This window comes from Balaenoptera ricei, chromosome 15 (genome assembly GCF_028023285.1).
Source record: "Balaenoptera ricei isolate mBalRic1 chromosome 15, mBalRic1.hap2, whole genome shotgun sequence".
Classification (NCBI taxonomy): domain Eukaryota; kingdom Metazoa; phylum Chordata; class Mammalia; order Artiodactyla; family Balaenopteridae; genus Balaenoptera; species Balaenoptera ricei.
In genome coordinates, this window is record NC_082653.1 from 67544675 (window position 1) to 67563529 (window position 18855).

The 18855-nt window shown below is 47.3% G+C and overlaps 1 protein-coding gene across 1 annotated transcript in view; it reads left to right on the plus strand.

Annotated features, from left to right (window-relative positions):
* Positions 1-4577: 4577 nt before the first annotated feature.
* Positions 4578-18855, plus strand: part of EEF2K (eukaryotic elongation factor 2 kinase) — a 61193-nt gene continuing 46915 nt past the window's right edge. The window contains exons 1-2 of the mRNA XM_059896017.1: positions 4578-4949; positions 18091-18403. Coding sequence (XP_059752000.1) covers positions 18167-18403 — 237 coding nt within the window. The 5' untranslated portion in view covers positions 4578-4949; positions 18091-18166. The remainder of the gene's footprint in view (positions 4950-18090; positions 18404-18855) is intronic.

Genomic DNA, 18855 nt, shown 5'->3' on the forward strand with positions numbered 1-18855 from the left:
TTCTTGTGTGGAGGCAGGAAGGATATGGGAAATCTCCAAACCTTCCACTCAATTCTGCTGTGAACCTAAAACTGCCTTAAACTCCCACAGACACGGCCTCCTGTGGACAGGGAATCCGAGCAGCTAGCGCTTGGGAAGCATTTCATTCCCTTGGCATGTGTGTCTAGAGCAGTTCTCCAACCCCCCCTGAGCCCGTGGCAGGATTACACCCATCCCTGGAAGTTGGGAGAAGCCACATACCTAGATTGGGCTAGAGCACCATTCCTGGTGACCTCTCTTCTGCTGCCACACCCTGAAGCACCGCGAGGATGCCAGGAGCCCTTTTCTGAGGGTAACAGCTTTATCGTGATTTACTTCACGTACCATACAAGACACCCCTTTAAAGTGTATAGTTCATTGTTTTTTATAATATTCACAGAATTGTGCAGCCCTCCTCACAATCAATTTTAGAATATCTTCATCCCCCCAAAAAGGAATACTGTACCTTTAGTAGTCACTCTCCATTCCCCCCAGACTCCCTTCCTCGCTGTGGGCCACCACTAATCTACTTTCTGTCTCTAAGGATTTCCCTATTCTGGACATTTCGTATAAATGAAATCATATAATCTGTTGCCTTCTGTGTCTGGCTCCTTTCACTTAGCATACTGTTTTTTTTTAATTAATAGTTACTTTATTTATTTTATTTATTTATTTATTTATTTATGGCTGTGTTGGGTCTTCGTTTCTGTGCGAGGGCTTTCTCTAGTTGTGGCAAGCGGGGGCCACTCCTCATCGCGGTGCGCGGGCCTTTCACTATCGCGGCCCCTCCCGTTGCAGGGCACAGGCTCCAGACGCGCAGGCTCAGTAGTTGTGGCTCACGGGCCCTGTTGCTCCGCGTCATGTGGGATCTTCCCAGACCAGGGCTCGAACCCGTGTCCCCTGCACTGGCAGGCGGATTCTCAACCACCGTGCCACCAGGGAAGCCCTAGCATACTGTTTTTAAGGTTTATCCATGTTTTAGCATTTATCAGTGCTTCATTCCTTTTTATTGCTGAGTAATATTCTATTGTATGGGTATAACACATTTTAATTATCCATTTATCAGTTGATGGATATTTGGGTTTTTTTCACCTTTTGCCTATTATGAATAATGCTGCTATGAACATTTGTGCGTATGTTTTTGTGCAGACATGTGTTCATTTCTCTTGGGTATATACCTGGGAGTGGGATTGCTAGGTTGTATGGTAACCCCATGTTTAATTTTTTGAGAAACGACCAAACTGTTTTCCATTTTCCATTCCTGCTTGCAGTGTATGAGTGTTCCAATTTCTCCACACCCTTGCCAATACTTGTTATTATCTGACTTTTGATCATAGCCATCCTAGTGGATGTAGTTTTGATTTGCATTTTTCTAATGACTAATAATGTTGAGTATCTTTTTCATGTGCTTATTGGCCATTTATATATCTTCTTTGGAGAACTGTCTGTTCAAATCTTTAGCCCATTTTGAAATTGAGTTATCTTTTTATTATTTGAGTTATAAGAGCTCTCTATATTTTGTAAATATTATAATGGAAAAGAATATATATATATATATATATATATATATATATATATATATATACCTTTGCTGCACACCTGAAACTAACACAACTGTTACAGAAAGTGCACACAAAGTGATTCAGTTACACATATACATATATATTATTTTTCTGATTCTTTTCCATTATAAGTTATTACAAGATGCTGAATATAGCTCTGTGTGCTATACAGTAGGTCCTTGTTGTTTATCTATTTTATATATAGTAGTGTGTATCTTTTAATCCCAAATTCCTAATTTTTCCCTTCCCCCCTTTCCCCTTTGGTAACCCTAAGTTTGTTTTCTATGTCTGTGAGTATATTTCTGTTTTGTAAATAAGTTCATTTCTATCATTTTTTTTTAGATTCCACATATAAGTGATATCATATGATGTTTGTCTTTCTCTGTCTGACTTACTTCACTTAGTAGTATAATCTCTAGGTCCATCCATGTTGCTGCAAATGGTGTTATTTCATTTTTTTTATGGCTGAGTAATATTCCATTATATATATATATATATATATATATACACACACACACACACACACACACATATGTATATATGTATACCACATCTTCTTTATCCATTCATCTGCTGATAGACATTTAGGTTGCTTCCAAGAGATTCTCTTTTTAAATGGTTTCTATAAAAGACCCAGATTAGTATCTCATTGGCTTGGCTTGGGTTACATACTCATCCCAGAACCAATGAATGGGGCAAAAGGGATGGAATATGCTGATTGGCCAGGTCTAATCATATGTCCAATCTTAGAGCCAGGAGAGTGGGGAGGGCAGTTTTCATGAACTGAGAATAGGGTGGACTGGTTCCTTGAAGACAAATCAAGATGCTCATGCACAGAAGAGATTAAAGAGGAAAAAAGAGAAGCTAAATAACTTGCGCAGGGTCACAGAGCTATAAGTAGAGCAGTGTTTTTTTTTGTTTTTTTTTTGGTCTGGCTTTGGGCTTGGACAGACTAGCTCGGACTCTTTGTCCTTGCCCAACTTTCCCACAGTCAAAATTTCAGGTGCAATTTTGTTTTTTGCCAAAAGCCAGAGGAGTTTTCTCAAGGTGACTAAAGGAGCCAATACTTCAAACCAAAATGATTATATCTTCTAGATCTTGTATTGATATTTTCTGAAACTTGTAGTACAGAGACCAAAAAGTTAAAACACTCAGTGATGGGTTTCAGGACCATTTCTTTTTTTTCATTCCCCTCACCACCTTATGAGATGCTGCCTGAATGTCACCCACTCCCCAAGCCTCATAAACTTGAACCTTCTCCCTGCAGGGGCCATTGCAGCTGGTAAGCTGAAGGACTTCACTCTCCCAACGGGATCTGAATTTTTAGGGGCCACAAAAACTGAAGAGGCAAGGCTTACAGACAGGACATTAAAGGGGTCAGTATATACCTAGACCTGGGTCAAATTCTGCAACTTACTATGTAAATTTGGGAGAGTCACTTAACCGGCCTCAGTCTTTCTGTGTATGAAGTGAGGACAGTAAGAGGGTTGTGATGAGAATTAAAAGAGATAATGTCTGTAAAGCAGTTACCACAGTACCTGACACACAAAAAATGCCCTGTAAATATCAGCTTTTACCACAACCCCAAAAAGGCTCACCAAAGAAGGCATTACAAATGACAGGTGGCCTTGACCACAGAAACATGTTTACAACCTAGTGTTGAGTAGAAAGGAGAAATAGATGAGTCCACTCTTGTTAGGAAAAATGTATATATTCCCATATGCATACCCAGATAACTGTGTCTGTCTCTGGCCTGCTTGCACACACCTGTTTCTCTGTGTTTGCCTGGGGCTCACCTGGACACTCAGCCCTCCCTCCAGTTCCATGGGAGAACTTGGTCACGTACACCATTCCAGTCCAAGGAGGCTTTCACTGAAGAACTCTTTGGGGCATAGGTAAGTGGTTAGGTCACAAACCCCACCACGAACTATTTAAACAGCCCCCGCTAGACATCGCCCTACTGGAAGCCTTTCCCGTCCTCATCCTTCCCACGGCCCTTGGCAGGTCCCGCCTGGCTGCTCCGCTCCTCTCACCTGCGGGGGTCCTTCAAATTCCTCTCCCCTTTTTTACTACACAGAGTAACTCAGCAGACCCCAAACCAGCAGGAGCCCTGTAATATAGATGCCCTTTGCCAAGAGGAAGGAGCCACCTTGGAAACCTTCTGGGCAAGTGTATCTCTATAAGCCTCAGTGTTATGATCTGTGAAGTAGAGCTACTAGCGTTGGTGTGAAGATGGAATGAGATAAATCGCTTGATAAATATTACTGTTGTCACTTATATCTTTTATTTTTATTTTTTTTGGCCACACCGCACTGACTGCCAGGTAAGTCCCTTACTTTTATTTCTAAAATAAGAGTTGTGAAATTTCTAAAATTTCACTAGAAAAAATATCTGGAAGAATATAATATGAACATGTTCACAGTACTTATCATTAGTTTTATTTCCTTTTCTTCTTTATACCTTCCATATTTAGTCATTTATTTTACAGGTATTTATTAAAGCACTTAACTATGTGCCAGGCTGTGCGCTGAGTTAGGAATACAGCAACGTATTAGACAAATAATTACACAAATAATTGCCACAGTCATAAGTGCCTGTTTTCACAAAGCAGAAATCAGAAAAAAAAAGCAATTTCTTATGAAAATATTGCAAGGTTATGCATAGAGACGTACAATGAGATCCGATCACTACTGATTTTGGAAAGGACTCAAATACAGGAACTAGGCGGGCATAGGATGGAGAATGGGAAGGTGCGGTGGGCGAGGGAGGGGTTAGCTGCCCCCTCTCAAACTACCCGCTGGGAGGGCGCCCCCTTCGCTGGTAGGTGCCAGGCCGGCCCCACGCGTTAGATCCGGACGCTGTGTATTCAGCAGGCTCGGGAGCCGCAGACGCAGGGCCAGGAGATCCACGCGGCGGCTGCAGGAGCGGTGATGGTCATTGCCCGCGGCCACGTGAGCGCCGCGCCGAGCTTACGCCCGCCCGCCCGCCCGCGGCCCCGCCCCTGCCCGCAGTCTCCTGCCCCAGCCACAGCCCCAGCTCGGCGAGTGTCCGGATCCGCCGCCCGCACGCCGCGCGCTGCAGCTGCCCCAGCCCAGCCGACGGTCGCCGGCGCCCTTGCCCTTGGAACGCGCCCCCAGCGCCCCGGGATCGTTCCAGCGGCTCCGCGCGCCCCTCGCGCCCCGGGAACGTTCCGGCGGCCGCCGCTGCCTCCCCGGAGCGCCAGCCCGCGCGCCCCGCTCGCCGCTCCCCGGCACTCTCGGGGGGCCCGCCCGCCCTGCACCCTGGAGCACCGGGCCTCGAGCCTCTGCCAGCTCCTCTGGATCCTCGCGGCCGTAGGTAGCGGCTGCCGTGCCTCTCCGCCCGAGGCAGGTAGGTGGGGCGGCGGTTGGCCTGGGGGGCCGGGATCCGGCGCTGCAAGCCTATGCTCCCCGGTGCAGCCGGCGCCCGGAGCGCGGAGGGTCTGGGGCTTAGAAGTGGGGCCCCAGGCGGAAGGAGAGCGTGGGGGTTAAGCTCTTCGGGTTTCCGTGTTTGCTTCTGTAAAATGGGGGAGTCGTGCAGATTATCGGCAGTGTCTATTGGTAAAATACTTGGCACGTGACGGTCGGGGAGAGGCAGCTTGGGCGCCTCCGCCCGCGGCGCCTGGAGGCCCGCAGAGGGTGGGGGCAGCGCTGCCTTTCTTCCCCTGCAGGGCCCGCATCCCCCACCCCGGCCCCTGAACGAGAGGCCCAAGTTCCGGGAACCTCGAGGACCGTGTAGACGCGCCCTTGCTGCATTGTTGACTGCAGGAGTTCGGGTGTTGGCAGGCTCCGTGGACCTGTGCGCCAAGGGGCCGGGCGTTAATATGCGTGTGGCGGGGCGGGGGCCTCCCGGGTGAGTCCCGGCCTAGATTCGCCGCACACGCCTGGGGGATTGCGGGAAACCGGCCCAGCTGCGCCCCGCGTGAGACAGATGGGCTGCTGGCAGGGGGGCGCTGCTCAGTCTGCCTTGTGGGGACGCTCTATGGGAGCCTGACTTCTGGGTCCTCGGCCCTGGAAGCTGCCTGCCTTGGGGCCGCTCAGCCAGGAAATTGTCTACCCCTCTGATTTTACAGAGGAGACAGGTCCAGAGTGGTCTAACGGCAGATACTAATAAGCAAGATGGACTAAGTTTGGGAATACAGAGCAAGCAGGTGGGAGCTGATAATGCCCACTCGGGGGGGTGGGGGGGAGGGAAGGGTTATTGGAGAAGGCTTCCTGGAGGAGGTGATGGAAAGGATGCCAGTGGTAGGAGGTAGGGTTTAGGAGATAGAGTTTGGCAGGCGTCTTCCTTCTCTGTGGCCTCCACAGCACCTTACAGTCATTGTTTGGTCAATGCATTTATTCAGCAAATACAATAAAGCTGCTTGATGATGGGAAATTAGATGTAACATGGTTGAGATTGCCATCCTCCCTCCTCTCCTGTTCTTCTTAAAGAGGGGGTGTCGGCTGGGGTCCCAAGTTCTTATCTTTTGCAGGGGGTGGGGAAGCAGGAAGTCAGGGCCTGACCATCCCTTGAAATGGTTTCAGTTTACATATGATCACTTGTGTATGTTCTATGATTTGCAGTGGGTTTTTTTGTGTGTGTGTGTGTGCTTTTGGTGACAGAACAGTACTTTCTGGCTGACTACTAAGGATATATAACTGATATGATTTTAAAACATTTTTAATGAATTATGTGGCAGAGATGGCTATTGATCACCCATGTCCTCTGCTTCTTGCGGTATCACCTGGATGTATTTCCTAGGCTCCCTTACAGTTTGGTGGGCCACATGACTGAGTTTTGGCTGATGGAATGTGAGCAGAAATAGTGTGTGCCCCCCTCAAGCTTGGACCGTAAAAACCTCCCCACTTTCCTCATTTACCAGCAGAGTTGAGAGGACTCTGAGGGCCTGGAGAAGGACAGAGCCACAAGCTGGAAGGAGCCTGGGCCTCTGAATGACTGTGGAGCAGAGCCTCTCCTTTCCCCCTCTCTGGTGGTCTGTGGCTGTCCACTGAAGAGTATGGGGCTCCAGGAAGCTCTTTGGAAGGTCTTTGGATATGAGAGAGGCTTGTTGGCTGTGGCCTTCCCCTCAGGGTGATCTAACTGGGCTGTTCCACAGGGGAAGGGTATCTTTAGGCCTTTTTTCTCACACTGGTCAGATTCCCCAAAGAAGTCTTGTCCAGTCTTTGGCAGGATTGGCATCCAGGTGCCAGGACACTGAGAGCAGTGTGGAAGAAAGCTGAGGGTCACCAGCAGAAACTTGGATTTGTTCAAACTCATTCTCTAGGATTTACTCTTTCTGGTCCTATTCCTAAAGCTGATACAGGAAAAGCTGATGATCAGGATTGCATTCAAAGTAATAGTGGCTGGCTGGACTGATTCAAAAATAAACATTTTTGCGTTGGGGAGATCAGTTTTGCTGACCAAGAAGCTGCAGACTTAACCCCCGTGAACTGAGAATGTTCTAGAAGAAAGTGGTTATAGTGACCACCACAGGATAAAAGTAGCTTGGATTAAACTCTTGCAGGCAAGGCTGATGGGCACAAGAAGAAGGCTTCAAACGAAGGAAGGAGTGAGTCACTAACAGGCTGATGATGAAGTAGAAGATGACATTCTCTGGGTCCCCAAAGTCCCAGGGCTGTGGAACACCCAGAGAAGCATTTCAGAGGGCTGGAAAGTCAGAGGGCGGTCATTGTTCCGTTCTCCAGCTGTGATGCTTTCTAGACCTGGCAAGGACCCCACAGGGAGTGGCTGAAAGGCAGGAGGCTCAGCTGCAGAACATTCTCTCCGCCAGTGGTTCTTGAACTTTAGTGAACATTGGTATCACCTGGAGGGCTTGTTTAAACATGGCTTGCTGGGCCCACCCCCAGAGTTTTCTTTAGCAGGACTGGAGTGGGGCCCCAGAATTTGCACATGTGACAAGTTTTCAGGTGAGGCTGCTCCTGCTGCTAGTGGTCCCAGGATCACACTTTAAAAGGGGTTTAGCAAGTGATGGCTGAGTGAAGCCCTGGATAGACCTGCACTGGCTTCAGACCCACCTCCCCCACCTTCTAGCCATGTGATTTGGGGCAAGTCACTTAACTTCTCTGTTCCTCAGTTTCCTCACCTGTAGGATGGAGCCAATGGTGCGTACCTCCTGGGGTTCAGGGGAGGCTTCCTGGAGGAGGTGACATCTATCTAACCTGAGACCTGAGGGATGAGCAGAGTTGGCCAGGGGACAGGTAGGGAGAGCAGGCTAGAGCATGTGCCAAGCAGATGGCACAGTGTGGGCGAGCCAAGGGAGGGGGCAACGCTTGTCCTCCAAGGAGCCGAGAGGAGTGATGGAGCAAGAGTTTTATAAGTGGTGCTGAAATGCTATGAATCTGTTCTGGGCTACATGTCTCAGGGTGGGATTGCAGTGGAGGGGAGGCTGACCAAGTCATGGGAAATGGGCCTTGGGGATGGGAGGGCCTGAAAGCAGTGCAGGTTACTTCTGTCCACATCCCATTGGCTCAAATGTAGTCACATGGCCCCACTTAGACGGAAAAGGATTTGGGCAGGGGAGAACAAATCCATAGTGGACAGCTGGCTTCTATGCCACAGACCAGTTCTCTCACCTCTTCTTCACCTTGCTCCCTCTGCCCCACTTTGGTGGATGAATGAATTTTATAGATGAGGAAGCTGAGGTTCAGAGAGGTTAGGTAATTTGCCCAACGTCACTCAGCTAGTGGCAGAGCCGGGACTTGAACACAGATCTGTTCATCCCAAAAGACTTGTTGGGCCCGATCCTGGTCTTGGCTGCTTTTTGAGGGCCTCCCCATGACCCAGGCATTCCCACTCGGGATCTCAGCTGCGTCTCTGGGCTAAGTAACCCCCAGATGCCTTGTAGTTCTAACTCGATAGCCCCTCCATTCCTCCATGCCTACAATGCTCATTATACCCGCAGAAATTGCCCACTTTTGTTCAGTTACTCATTCATTCATGCAGCCTGCATTTACAGGGAACCTAGTGTGTGCCAGGCATTGTGCTCTGGGCTGGTAGCTAGAAGGACTAAGACACGGCCCCTTTTGTTCCAGACACTCACGTGGTCTGGCCACCGAGAGGCTGTGTAAACACAGAGTTGCCCTGAGAAGTGAGACACACTTGTCTCTCTGATCTGACCCATCAGGAGGACAGAGTATCCTGGGAACATGAGAAGGGTGCAAACGATTAAAAATTAAAATTCAAGCCCTCTTGTGCATTTTGTTAATTGAAGCTGTAACTATATTATTGTGCTTTGTATTCTAAAATGTATTTTTCTGATTTTTAAAACAGTAAAGTAGCCTTTGCACCTTAACAGTTTTATATGAATGAAGGACAGTGAATTGCAACGATGAGCTTTAGCAGAGTGAATGTTGACTTGTCTCTCTGGGTCCAGCTGCGGGTTGCTGTTCTCATCAGCGAGTAAGCTAATTTCTCTGTCTCTGGTATGCGTGGAGATGTGTTTTTAAAGAGGAGATGAGGGAGGGTGGATTGGGGGAAGTCTCCTTGGAATCCACCAGAGTCATTCTAGAACGGGGTTTCTCAGCCTCAGCACTATTGACAGTTTGGTTGGACAGTTCTTTGTTGTGGGGGCTGTGCTGTGCATTGTAGGATGTTTGGCAGCGTCCCTGGCCTCTACCCACTAGATGCCTGTTGCACTCCCAGAGATGTGACAGCCAAAGGTGTCTCCAGACATTGCCAAGTGTCCCCTGAGGGGGCAAAATTACCCCACTGTTCTAGACTATACGTGTTTCCTATGGCCACTGTAACAAATTACCACAGACTTAGTGGCTTAAAACAACACAAACTTCTCTTCTTATGGTTCTGGAGATGAGAAGTTCAAAAGCCAAGGTGTCAGCAGGGCCATGTTCTTTCTGAAGGCTGTAGGGAAAATCTGTTGCCATGCTTTTCCAGTTTCTGTAGGCCACCTGCATTCCTTGACTTGTGGCCCCTTCCTCCGTCTTCAAGGCCAGCTGCATAGCATCTTCAAAATTTCTCTATGACCCCTGCTTCCATCGTCCCATCTCTTCCTCTGACTCTGACCCTCCTGCCTCCTTTTTATAAAGACTCACTGGATAATCCAGGATACTGTCCCATTTCAAGATCCTTAATCACACCTGCAAAGTCACTTTTGCCACATAAGGGAACGTATTCACAGGCTTTGGGAACTACGATGTGGGCATCTTTGGAGGGGCATTATTCTGCCCACGACATAGACTGTTGGGTCTCTGGGTATGACGGAAATGCTTATGGAGGGCCTGGGAGGAGGGAAGTGACTTAGGAATTGGGGAGTGGGGTATGGTCAGAGCATAATAGCAGCTGGTGCTTTTGAGGACAATTCTCTGTCAGGCACCATGGGCCTGATCTCACTAACAACTCCAGGGGTTAGCTGTCCCCTGTTTTACAGACAGGAAACCACCCAGAGAAGGCTTTCCGGAGGGGGTAAAAATTTGAGCTGGATTTTGAAGGGAACAGGGGTTTGGCAGCAGGTGGGAGAGGCATTCCAGAAAGAGTGTCCTTAGGGTGCAGGGGCAGGGAAGTGAGAACTTGGTCGTGAATGGGGACTGGTTCTTGGGTGGGGACATCTGTAAATCAGTCCTTTTTCTCTGACATGAACTGTATTATTTCTTGAAATAGTTTTAATAAATGTTTATTCATGAGCACCCACCACATCCTGGGGGTATATATGTTAATAAGTCACTGACCTGAACTCTTAGCTGGAGGCTTGACTTAGTAACTCCTGATGTCGCACTTTGTTACCCTTCCCACCGGCAGCAAATTAATGAAACTCAGCCTGGAAAGGTATTTTATTAGCACTTTATGAACCCTGCTCAGTGCCAGGCACTGTGCAGGTAAAGACTCAAGGAAGTCCCAGCCTGCCCCATGGAGTTTGTTGTTTCAGGCTCCTAGTTGGGGAGCCAGGATTCAAACTGGGCCCTGGGACTGCAGAACACCGTGTCTCGGGCACTACGCTGAGCTTTGGTTTTTGTTTCTTTTATTTTCACCAACTTCTTTTTTTAATTGATGTATAGCTGATTTACAATATTATAGTAGGTTCAGGTGTACAGCATAGTGATTCAGTGTTTTTACAGATTATACGCTATTAAAAGCTATTACAAGATAATGGCTGTAATTCCCTGTGCTATAAATATATCCTTGTTGCTTATTTATTTTATACATAGTAGCTCATATATCTTAACTTGCCCCTCCTTTTATCCCTGTCCCCACGACTTTGGTTTCTGTATCTGTGAGTCCCAGGCATGTTTGGATTCAGAATCTCAAATGATGTCATCACTGTTCATTTTTCTCTTCATCTCTTGTTCTGCTCTTCACCAAAAGTCAGCTTTGTTCTCTGGTGGCCTCAGCCCCTGTCTCAGATTAACATCCTGCAGGAAAGGACTGACCTTCTCTTCCATTTGCTCAAGCTAAAGGCCCAGGCTTACCTGAGATTAGGCCATAGTGGTTTTTTTTTTTTTTTAGGGAGTATTAGTCATTTTAAAGTTTTTATTTATTTTTTTATTTATTTATTTTTGGCTGTGTTGGGTCTTTGTTTCTGTGTGAGGGCTTTCTCTAGTTGTGGCGAGCGGGGGCCACTCTTCATCGCGGTGTGCGGGCCTCTCACTATCGCAGCCTCTCTTGTTGCGGAGCACAGGCTCCAGACGCGTAGGCTCAGTAATTGTGGCTCACGAGCCCAGTTGCTCCGCGGCATGTGGGATCTTCCCAGACCAGGGCTCGAACCTGTGTGCCCTGCATTGGCAGGCAGATTCTCAACCACTGCGCCACCAGGGAAGCCCCGGCCGTAGTGGTTTGACTTGAGTCACATGCCCATCTCTGAGCCAATCGCTATGGCCAGGTGCCCAGTGCTGTGATTGGCTCAGTGGGGTCATGTGACACACCCCGTTACCTGGGGGTGGATTCCCCAACCCCAATCCCATGACTGGAGAGTGGGGGAGAAGCAGATCCCCAAACAGAAACAGGTGCGTGACGCGAGGTGGTGCATAAGTCACCCGGTCCATTGTGGTTGAAGGTGAGGACCACTGAGTTCTGCCGTGCTGGCCATATACTAGTGTGTGTACTGGTGGCTCAGCACAGCCCGTGTTGGCTCTGGGCTGCTGGCTCCCAGGAGTGGTGGGTGGGAGATTCCAGATCATTTCTACATCAGGAAGGCAGCTCCTGGGGGTGAGGGGAGCCCCAAGGAGGGCCGGTGGTCACTGTGGCTTGGCCCACAGGCCTTGACCTAGGCATTGCTGTCATCATTTCCTGCCCCAGGGGCTGCCAGAGAAGCCCTTTACAGCAAGACGCAGTGAGAGCAGTGGTTCAGTGGCCAGAGCCTAAGATAGCCTGTTCCCTGAGGACCCCTGAAGAAGCTTGGCTTGGCTGCTAACCAGGCGTCCAGATCACCAGCCTGGCTGGGACCCAGGATTCAGCCCCCTTTATTGATGGTACTTAAGATGGTGGTGATAATTATAGTCTTAGTGCTTGTTCTGTGCTAGCACTGTCAAGTTAGTGGGGTGGGTACAGCTCTGCATCCCAGGTTATAATGAGGAACCCGAGGCCAAGAGGTTAAGTCACACACCTAGTAAGTGGCAGAGTTGGGGCTTGAACTCGGGTCTGACTCAGAACTCTGCTCAGCTACCTCTCCATAGAAATATTTTCCCAGGATGTGTCAGGGACTGGGAGGGGAAGATGTGGATGCCTGAGTGAGGGCAGAGGAAAGCTTCTAGAGAATCCTGATGTCTTGGGAACTGGGGTTCTGCTCCTGGTCTCAGTCTCTCTGCTCACAGAGAGGCCCTTTGTGGGCCGAGCAAAGCCCAGGTTAGATGGAGATTCCTAAGAGGCTGGTGTTGGAACAGGCATCATGGGGCTGGGTTATGGGCCAGTGAGGGCTCCTTGCCTGTCTAGGGGAATCCAACATCCTCCAGGTGGCCAGTCTTCATGGGCAGATGTGGAAGCAGCTACCAAGTTAGGACTCTGGATTGAGACCACAGTTTTCCAAGGCTGACCTGCCCAGGCATCAACTTGTCATAAGAGATATGATGTGACTTTTTATGACATGGGAGAGAAGGGGCACTGGACCAGATAGAATTAGCAAGTAGTAGGAAAAAAAGAAAATTATAGTATATTATATAAGTTTAGATAGCAAACTCTGAAGATTGTGAGTCCAGGATAATTATGGTGCCCCATGATGTAAGATTATGCTGCCCCAGGCTCTGTTTCATGGCTCTGCCATCCTCGGCACATGGCTTCCTTCTCATGAATAAATTTAGCTGCTTGAGCTCCAGCGATCACACCTGCATTCCAGCCAGCAGGAAGGAGAGAGAGCAGGAGGGTACGCTCCCTCTTTTTAAAAACCATTTCCGAGATAAACAACAAGGTCCTACTGTATAGCACAGGGAACTATATTCAATATCCTGTGATAAGCCGTAATGGAAAAGAATATGAAAAAGAATGTATGTATATGTATAACTGAATCACTTTGCTGTACAGCAGAAATTAACACAACATTGTAAATCAACTACACTTGAATAAAATAAATTAAAAAAAAAAAAAACCCTTCCTAAAGTTGCATACAACCCTTCTGCTCATATCCCCTTGGCCAGAACTTGGTCACATGGTCACGCCTAATTGCAAAGTAATCTGGGAAACATAGACCTTATTATGAGTGGCCGCATGCTTAGCTAAAAAGCAGTGGTTCTGTTATTAATAAGGAGAGAATAGCTGTCGGGCGACAGTTAGCAGGCGTTGCCACAGCTGCCTTTTAAAAGCAAATGTATGACAGCTGAAAAGCCGTGAAACAGATCCCCCTCACTCAGTTCTGGAATCCATATCAAGTGCCTGCCGAGTACAAGGCACTGTGCCAACTAGGGTCACAGCTGCTTGTCTGCAGCTCATGTTGTTTCCCAGGGCCGAGGAAAATGTCAGGTCTGTGGTGGGACGTGGCCAAGGGCTGGGGTTCTGGTCCCAATTCCCCTGTGAACTCCTGTGGAGCCTCAGTCAGGCCACTTTCCCGCTCAGCTCCCCTCACAAATGGGGACGTTGGCGAGATGAACTAATTGAGTCAAGGTCACCAGCAGCACGGCTAGGATTTGCACCCTTTGGCAGCCTGGCTCCTGAGCCCGGGCTCTTAACGGCTGGGCAACACCGCCTGGAGGTCCGTAGCTGAGGCTGTGGCTCCGGCCCCTCCCCTGGCCCCAGCGCAGCCCCAGAGGCCAGTAACGTGGCTGGGCTGCTGGCAGCTCCAGGCAACCGTGTCTCTTGGTCAGCACGGACTCTGGCCAAGGGCTGACCAGGGCAGAGTAGGCACTGGGGCTGGGAGCGGCCGAGGGTGGGGAGAAGTGGGCACAGGGCCCCGGGACGATTTTGGTAACAAGCAGGATCAGGTGGCTCTGGCATCGGATCCGGGCGGTGACTGTCGTGCCCAGAGGGTCAGAAACGAACTCGGAGGTTGACACCCAGAGCAGCAATTTTCAAACGGAGTTGAGTAATCACTGTGGGTGGTGCATTAAAGATAAAGAGTAAAAAAGAAAGAAAAACAAGTAGGATAGAAAATAGCAGAGGGCATTGTACAAAGTAAGGCTAAGTACAGTTTCCTGAAATTTTAACTTACATTTTGTAGGTGGGTACTGGGTTAGGATATAAATATATTTCTTGCTCGGATGACTGTCAAGAAAGTGCTGAAGCCTCAGGTCTAGGAAACTGCCTCCCGATGGAAACAGCTGTTAAGAATAATTGGAATTAGTTGATTTAAAAAAATTTTAAGTGTTTTCACTTTTTAATTTTTTTATATTGAAAGCAACCAGCTTTGTAAAAACTTAAAACAGTATAGAAGTGTACAGAATGTTAAAAACTTCCCTGCACCCCCCCAGCTCCCAATCCCACTGCCCACTGCCCACCCCAGTGCTGGTAGCGCTCTTGTGGGCCCTTCCGGGACATACCTTTTCTGTTAGCACAGATAGGATCACCATAATGTAACTGCTCTTGTGCAACTTGCTTTTTAAATGTAACGGTTTTTCTTGTCTTTTCTTTTTTTCTTTTTTTATTATTATTTTTAATCTTTTTAAAAAACATTTATTTATTTTATTTTTGGCTGTGTTGGGTCTCTGTTGCTGCACTCGGGCTTTCTCTAGTTGCAGCGAGCCGGGGCTACTCTTCATTGTGGCGCACGGGCTTCTCATTGTGGTGGCTTCTCTTGTTGCGGAGCATGGGCTCTAGGTGTGCGGGCTTCACAGTTGTTGTGGCAGGCGGGCTCAGTAGTTGTGGCTCGCGGGCTTAGCTGCTCCGCCGCAGGTGGGATCTGCCCAGACCAGTGATCGAACCCGTGTCCCTTGCATTGTCAGGTGGATTCTTAACCACTGTGCTACCAGGGAAGTCCCATGTCTTTTCTTTTTTTAAACATTAGATTATTGAAGTATATTCACAAACCTACCAATCCACTTATTTAAAGTGGATTTAATATAGTCAGTGGTTTTTTAATGTATTAACAGAGTCATGCAACCAACACAATCGGTTTTAGAACATTTTCATCCATTCAGAAGAAACCCTTTAGTGATCGTTCCCCATTTCCCCCCAACTCTCCCCTCCCCCATCCCTAGGCAACCACTCACGTATTTTCTTATAGATTTGCCTTCTCTGGACTTTTCATATAAATGGAATCGTTCAATATATGGTCTTTTTTGAACTGTCTTCTTTCACTTAGCATCAGTACTTCATTCCTTTTTGTGGCTGAAGAGCATTCCGTTGTATATATAGACCACATTTTGCTTATCCATTCATCAGTTAATGGATGTTTGGATTGTTTCCCCTTTTGGCTAATGCGTATAATACTACTATGAACCATATGTCACAAGTTTTTGTTGTGGACATGTTTGGGTGTATACCTAAGAGTATAGTTGCTGGATCACATAGTAATTCTGTGTTTAACTTTTTGAGAAACTGCCAGGCCGTTTTCCAAAGTGACTGCACCATTTTACATTTCCATTAATAGTGAATGAGAGTTTCCAATTTCTCCCCATCCTCACCAACACTTGTCATTTTCCACTTTTAAAATTCTATCTATCCTAGTGGGTGTGGCTTTGATTTGTATTTCCCTAATGGCTGATGATGTTGAGTATCTTTTCATGTGTTTACTGGCCATGTGTATCTTCTTTAGAGAAACGTCTGTTCAAATCCTTTGCCTTTTTTTTTTTTTTTTTTTTTTTGGCTGTGCTGCGTGGCATGTGGGGTGTTAGATCCCTGACCAGGGATCAAACCCGTGCCCCTGCAGTGGAAGCGTGGAGTCTTAACCACTGGACTGCCAGGGAAGTCCCCCTTTGCCCATTTTTTATTTGGGTTATTTGTCTTTTTATTGTTAAGTAGTATGAGTCCTTTACATAGTCCCTTATCAGACATGATTTGCAAAAATTTTCTCCCATTCTGTGAGCTATCTCTCCACTCTCATGGTGGTGTCCTTTGAAGCACAAAAGTTTTTAATTTTGATGATGTCCAGTGTATCTATTCTTTTGTTGCTTGTGTTTTTGGTGTCCTATCTAAGGCTTTGCCTAATTCAGTGTCACAAAGATTTTCTCTTATATTTTCTTCTGAGAGTGTTAGAGTTTTACTCTTATATTTAAACCTTTGATCCATTTTGAGTTAATTTTTTTGGCCACACTGCGCAGCTTGGGGATCTTAGTTCCACAACCAGGGATCAAACCCATGACCCCTGCAGTGGAAGCACAGATTCTTAACCACCAGACCTCCAGGGAAGTCCCCATTTTGAGTTAATCTTTGTATATTAATGTAGGAAGATGTTCAACTTCATCCTTTTGCATGTGTATATTCACTTGTCCTGGCACCATTTATTGAAAAGAGTATTCTTTCCGCATTGAATTGTCTTGGTACCCCTTTCAGAAATCAATTGGCTGTAAATGTGAGGGTTCATTTTTGGACTCTCAGTTCTGTGTCTATCCTCATGCCACTGTCAACTGTCTTAATTACTTTAGCTTTGTAGTAAGTTTTGAATTCAGGAAGTGTGATTCTTGTAACTTTTACAAGATTCTTTCAGCTATTCTGGGTCCCTTGAATTTCCATGTGAACTTTAGGACCAGTTTGTTAATTTATTCAGTGAAGCCACTGGGATTCTGATAGTGATTGGGTTGAATTTGTAGATCTGTTTTGGGAGTATTGCCACCTTAGCTATGTTAAATTTTCTGATCTATGAACACGGGATATCTTTACACTTATTTCGGTCTTCTTTCATTTCTTCTGACACGTTTTGTTTCTCACTGTACAAGTCAAGCACTTCTTTTGTTAGCCAAGATGTTTTATTTATTTATTTTTTGGCTGCATGATTTGTGGGATCTTAGTTCTCCGATCAGGGATTGAACCCGTGTCCCCTGCCATGGAAGCGTGGAGTCCTAACCACTGGACCTCCATGGAATTCCCTAGCCAAGTTTTTTATTCTTTTTGATGCTGTTATAGATAAAATTGTTTTCTTAATTTCATTTTTGGGTTTTTTCATTGCTAGTATATGGAAATATTATTGACTTTTGTATCCTACAATGTTGCTGAACTCTTTCTTGACTATCTTTGCACGTCTTTGTGTATCTAGAGCTTCCTTTTTCTTTGTAACAGTCACACAGTATTTCATGATGTAGAAAAACTGTAGTTTATATAACAGGCCTCCATTGATGGTCATTGTGGGCTCTTCCCTCTTTTTACTGTTACTGATTGTGCTACAGAGAACGCTCTTCAGGCCACTTATCCATTCCGGGGACGTGTGTTGAGGGCCTGCTCTTATGCCAGGCACTCTTAAGGCAACAGGGCTACAGATGATAAAGAAGTTAAATGGGATGATTTTGGCTTGGGAAAATCTCTTTGAAGAAAATAAAACAGGGTGATGTGCTAGGGAGTGACTGGGTGTATGTTTGAGAGGGGTTCTTTGAATTGAATCAGAGAAGATTTCTCTGGAGAGGTGACTTTTGAGCTGGGATCCAAATGATGAGAAAGACCCACTGTTGGGAAATTGGGAAGGTTGTTCCAGGCATAGGGAACACAACAAGTACAAAGGCCCCGAGGTGGAAAATGGGCCCCCAGTGTTCACGGAACACAAAGAAAGACCATGGGCCTGGAGAGCTGCCAAGGCCGGAGGAGAGGTGGACAGGGGCCAGACTAACACAGGCCTGGTAGCCTTAAAAGGCGTTTGGATTTTGTTAAGAATGTGAAGAGAAGCTGCTGGAGGGTGTCAAGCAGAGAAATGATTTGATCTAATTTATGTTCTAAAAAGATCAGCCTTGTGGCTTAAGAAGCATTTATTTTCTGTTTCAAGTGCTGAGTTCTTCAAAGTGGAATTACCGGGTGGAGGAGTTTGTACATTTAAAATGTTCCTAGACACTGCCTGCCCGTGTCTCCCCTAAAGGTAGCAGTAGTTTTCACTCTGAGGGTGCCCACTCCTTCTGTGCCAGGGGCATTCGGGGTGAGGTGCCCTGCAAGCTCTCAGCCCCTGGACCCCAGCACCCATTCTCTTGCTTCCTTGCAGGACCCTCACTGCTGCATTTGCCCGGTAACTCTGGCTGTGCCGTCCAGCCCTTGGGTAAGACGGGCATCCCGGGAACATGGCAGAGGAAGACCTCATCTTCCGCCTGGAAGGCGTGGATGGCGGCCCGACCTCCCGGGCTGGTGATTCAGATGCAGACAGCGATGGTGAGGACGGTTACTTCATCTGCCCCATCACTGAGGACCCGGGGGCACACCAGAATGTTAATTCCAAGGTTAATAACTACTACAGCAACCTAGCCAAAAGCGAGAGCTACGGCTCCAGCGGGTCCCCGGCCATCTCCTTCCATTTCAAGGTGAGTGGTTCCCCCCTTCCCCCCTCCCCCCTGCCCAGCTCACCTGCCGTAGGGATGGGAGGTTGGGGTCGCTGGTTGAGGTTGTTTCCAAACTCTCGCCAGTGCATAAATTCTGGATCTGAGGCTATGCCTGTTAAGCTGGGAAGATTTGGTTGTTTTAATATAAGTTTCATTACTTTAGAGCAGTGTTTTACAAATAGCTGCTCTGGACCCACTAGTGGGTTGTGGAAACCTTGGCCAATTTTTCAAGACCCAGAACAGAACAGAATAGACTAGAAAATATTGGAGAGGGAGGAGGGAGGGGGAAAAAATATCAGAGAGCACTGACAGTTATAAAGATATTTTAGGGACACATACACACACGTTTACACACTCACACGCAGTGACCAAATCGGTTGTTGATGACCAGGTTCTCCGACATAGCGGTTGTGAAGTATTTTTATTTCATCCCT